Raw genomic sequence first — 3,115 nt, forward strand, 5'->3', positions numbered from 1 at the left:
AATACCAATGAGAAATACTGTTAGATAGGCAGAAAGGTTGGTACAGTACCTGAAAAAAAGACAGCATTATGTAAATAATAGTTGTCATAAATTGTTACGGCTTCATACTGTGTACGAGCTAACTGGTTGCTCTGCTCATAGCCTTAAAACATCTGTGGCATTAGACTTCCATCATGTTGTGATAATGGCACATTCCTATGTCTAATACTGACTGACGATTTATTGCCATGCTGACACTTTACCTCTTTGTTTATGAGAAACACACAATAGTTCAGACCTGTTGTTAGCAAAGGATTGAACAGAAAAATACGTTAGGATGAGAGCAAGATACAGTAGGACTGACATTGTAGTCATTCTTCTTTAATTTAATAACAATTTACAAACTGTGAACTGAAAATTAAAGCTGGATGGAGCACTTTAAGACCTAGCTTGTCTGTCTCAGAGCTAACTAGCTAATGGGTTTTACCTAGTTTGCTCTGTCTTCTCTTCCTCTTTTTCACCAAATTTTGGTTATCTGAGCTCCATTTGAGTGAAAAACGGAAGTAAAAAAAATACATAAGATACCAAGACGTGAAGATGAAATCATACTGGGATAAGTGGCAGTGCAAGCTTGGTCTGCAATAATCATTATCATTCTCTGACTCTCAGTCCCTTCAATTTTTATGCTGCAAGTCTTTCTGTCGATGTTTGATGCTTTGATGCCTGTTTCAGTCTGAACAGTAAAGCTCCCTACACAACATTTACACATATAATCACACTCACACACACATACATAAAAGACACACAGTCCTTGTAGTGCAGGAGCAAGAGAGGGTCTGAGGGCTGTGTTTTTTTGTGATTAGCATTTGCCAAATTCACTGAAGGTCAACGGAGAATGTAGTCAATATTTGTCGTTATGAAGGCCACAAAGAGGGCACAGACATGTAGTAAGGACTGGGATAAGGTTGCCCTATTGTTGGCTTGCTGAACCCCACTAGGGGGGCGAACAGTGGTCCGGGGAGTGCACTTGTGCTTCCTCCGTGTGATGGTGCCGTCTGGGGACGTATGGTCATGTTTCCCCCCGTCTGTGAAATCTGGGGAGGAATCCTCCTTGTCTGCCATGACCTCCTTTGAGTGGTGAACCTCATTGTCACCCTTCCCCTTGCTCACCCTGTTACGAGGCTTTGTGCAGTTCCGAGAACGGCCAGGCCTCGAGGGGTGCACTATGTGGGTCTGCCCTCCAGAGCCCACCACTACACCACGATTCATAGACGGATTCACCGTGCCAGATAGATTGTTAGTCTGGGCTCTGGACTCCGAATTAGGTACAGTTGGCGAACAGTTGGGAAAGTCCTCCTTGCGCAGCTCCTTGAGGTCTTTGCCAAACATCTCAGCTGGCGCCTGGCAGCCCACTGAAGATGTCGAACCTCTGAAACGTTTCAACCATTCCCACAGCGACAGGGCCTTGCAGTCACATGACCAGGGGTTGTCATTGAGGCGCAGATATTCCAAGGCGGGCAGCATGTCCAGGCACTGTCCGGACAGCTGTATCAGGGAGTTGTTGAACAGGTAGAGGGTGGTGAGACGTTTCAGGTCATGGAAGGCCAGGCGGTCAACCCACTCGATCTGATTTTGGTGCAGAAGCAGTCGATCCAAGGCTCGAAGGCCTCTGAAGGTGTTCTGGTTGATGCTCCACAGACGGTTTCCATGTAGGAACAGGTGACTCAGGTTATGGAGGTCCATAAATGTGTCATCTTGCAGGAACTTCAGATGATTATCCTGAAGAGATACAGAGAGCACTCAATCACAAGATAAAACATTATGCAATGTTTTCATATCAACATTATTGTCCTGTATTACTGTAACCTAAACTTATGTCTACATGCAATCAATTTATTTTGTGAATCAGCATACTATGCACATAAGTAAACTTCTCAGTGAATAAGCACTGCAGGCTGTACCTGGTACTCCAGCGAGAGGCGTTCCTAAAACGCACTGTCCATCTGACCTATTGCGTGCCCTCTTGCCATCAGTAAACTAGACTATTGTTGTTATTTTTGCAAAATGGAGAAAACAAGCCAGTAGTGCTGAATGGATAATCATGACACCAAACCATCTGAGAAGTAATGTGTAGAAGAATTGTGGGTAAAAATTGTGGGTAAAAGTAAGGCTGTTTGCTGATTGTCACTCAAGAGAGGCAGCGCAGGCACTGCGAATGAACGTTAATTCTACAACGCAGTTAGGATTAGGCTTCGTGGATTGTGTTCAAATTGATTCGAATAAAATATGTGTCAGTTCAAAATTTGTTATTTTGGTAAAGTGACAGCCCTAAAAGATACTTGGTGGTAAAATGAACCAGAGAAAAACTTTCAAGTGTACCTGCAAGTACAGATACTGCAGGTTTCTGAGGCCTTGGAAGATGTTATTAGGAAGTGAACTGAGCCCACAATGGTACAGGTGTAGCGCATTGAGCCGACTCAGCCCGTGAAAGGTGTCTTCAGCCAAGGAGCGCAGGTGGCGGTTGTCTCCCAGATCCAGCTCCTCCAGCAGCGTGAAGCCGTGGAAGGTGGAGGGCTCAATGTATGTGATGTTATTGGAGTAGATCCAGAGAGTGACTGTGTTGGAGCTGAAGTGGCCCCGAAGTAAGCGATGGATCTTATTGTTCTGTAAGAAGATGCGCTCACTGTCAGGGGGAATGCCTTCAGGGACCGACAGGAAGTTGTGGGCTTGGCAGGAGACGGTGGTGGGTGCAGTGTAGCAGATACAGTGACGGGGGCAGGACCAGGAAAACTCGAGCCCACAGAGAACCAGCAGGAACTCCAGTCCACAGCCTGCAGTGAGCGCACACATGCACAAAGGAAAGAAAAAATAAAATGAATTAAGTCCAGAGTTCATTTTAACTTGATATTTAGATTTAGTGCCTTCTTGTCTGGTTCAAAATGAGAGATATATGAATGACTCTAAGAGTCGACAGCCATGCTAATGGCTCTGTGAGGCTGTACTTGCCCCTACAGCTAATATCAGCATGCTGACATGCTCACTGTGACAATGCTAACATGCTGATGTTCCACAGGAATAGTGTTTACCATGTTCACCATATCAGTTTATCATGTTAACATGCTAATGTTATGTAGCA

The 3,115-nt window shown here is 44.9% G+C and overlaps 1 protein-coding gene across 1 annotated transcript; it reads right to left on the reverse strand.

The window, feature by feature from the left end:
* Positions 1-864: 864 nt before the first annotated feature.
* Positions 865-2,829, reverse strand: rtn4rl1b (reticulon 4 receptor-like 1b). Its single transcript, XM_070905991.1, has 2 exons — positions 2,359-2,829; positions 865-1,758 (listed from the first exon to the last, which is right to left on the reverse strand). The coding sequence occupies exons 1-2, from the start codon at positions 2,827-2,829 to the stop codon at positions 865-867; spliced, it is 1,365 nt and encodes a 454-aa protein (XP_070762092.1).
* Between the last annotated feature and the right edge of the window lie 286 nt (positions 2,830-3,115).

This window comes from Enoplosus armatus, chromosome 5, assembly GCF_043641665.1.
Source record: "Enoplosus armatus isolate fEnoArm2 chromosome 5, fEnoArm2.hap1, whole genome shotgun sequence".
NCBI lineage: Eukaryota > Metazoa > Chordata > Actinopteri > Centrarchiformes > Enoplosidae > Enoplosus > Enoplosus armatus.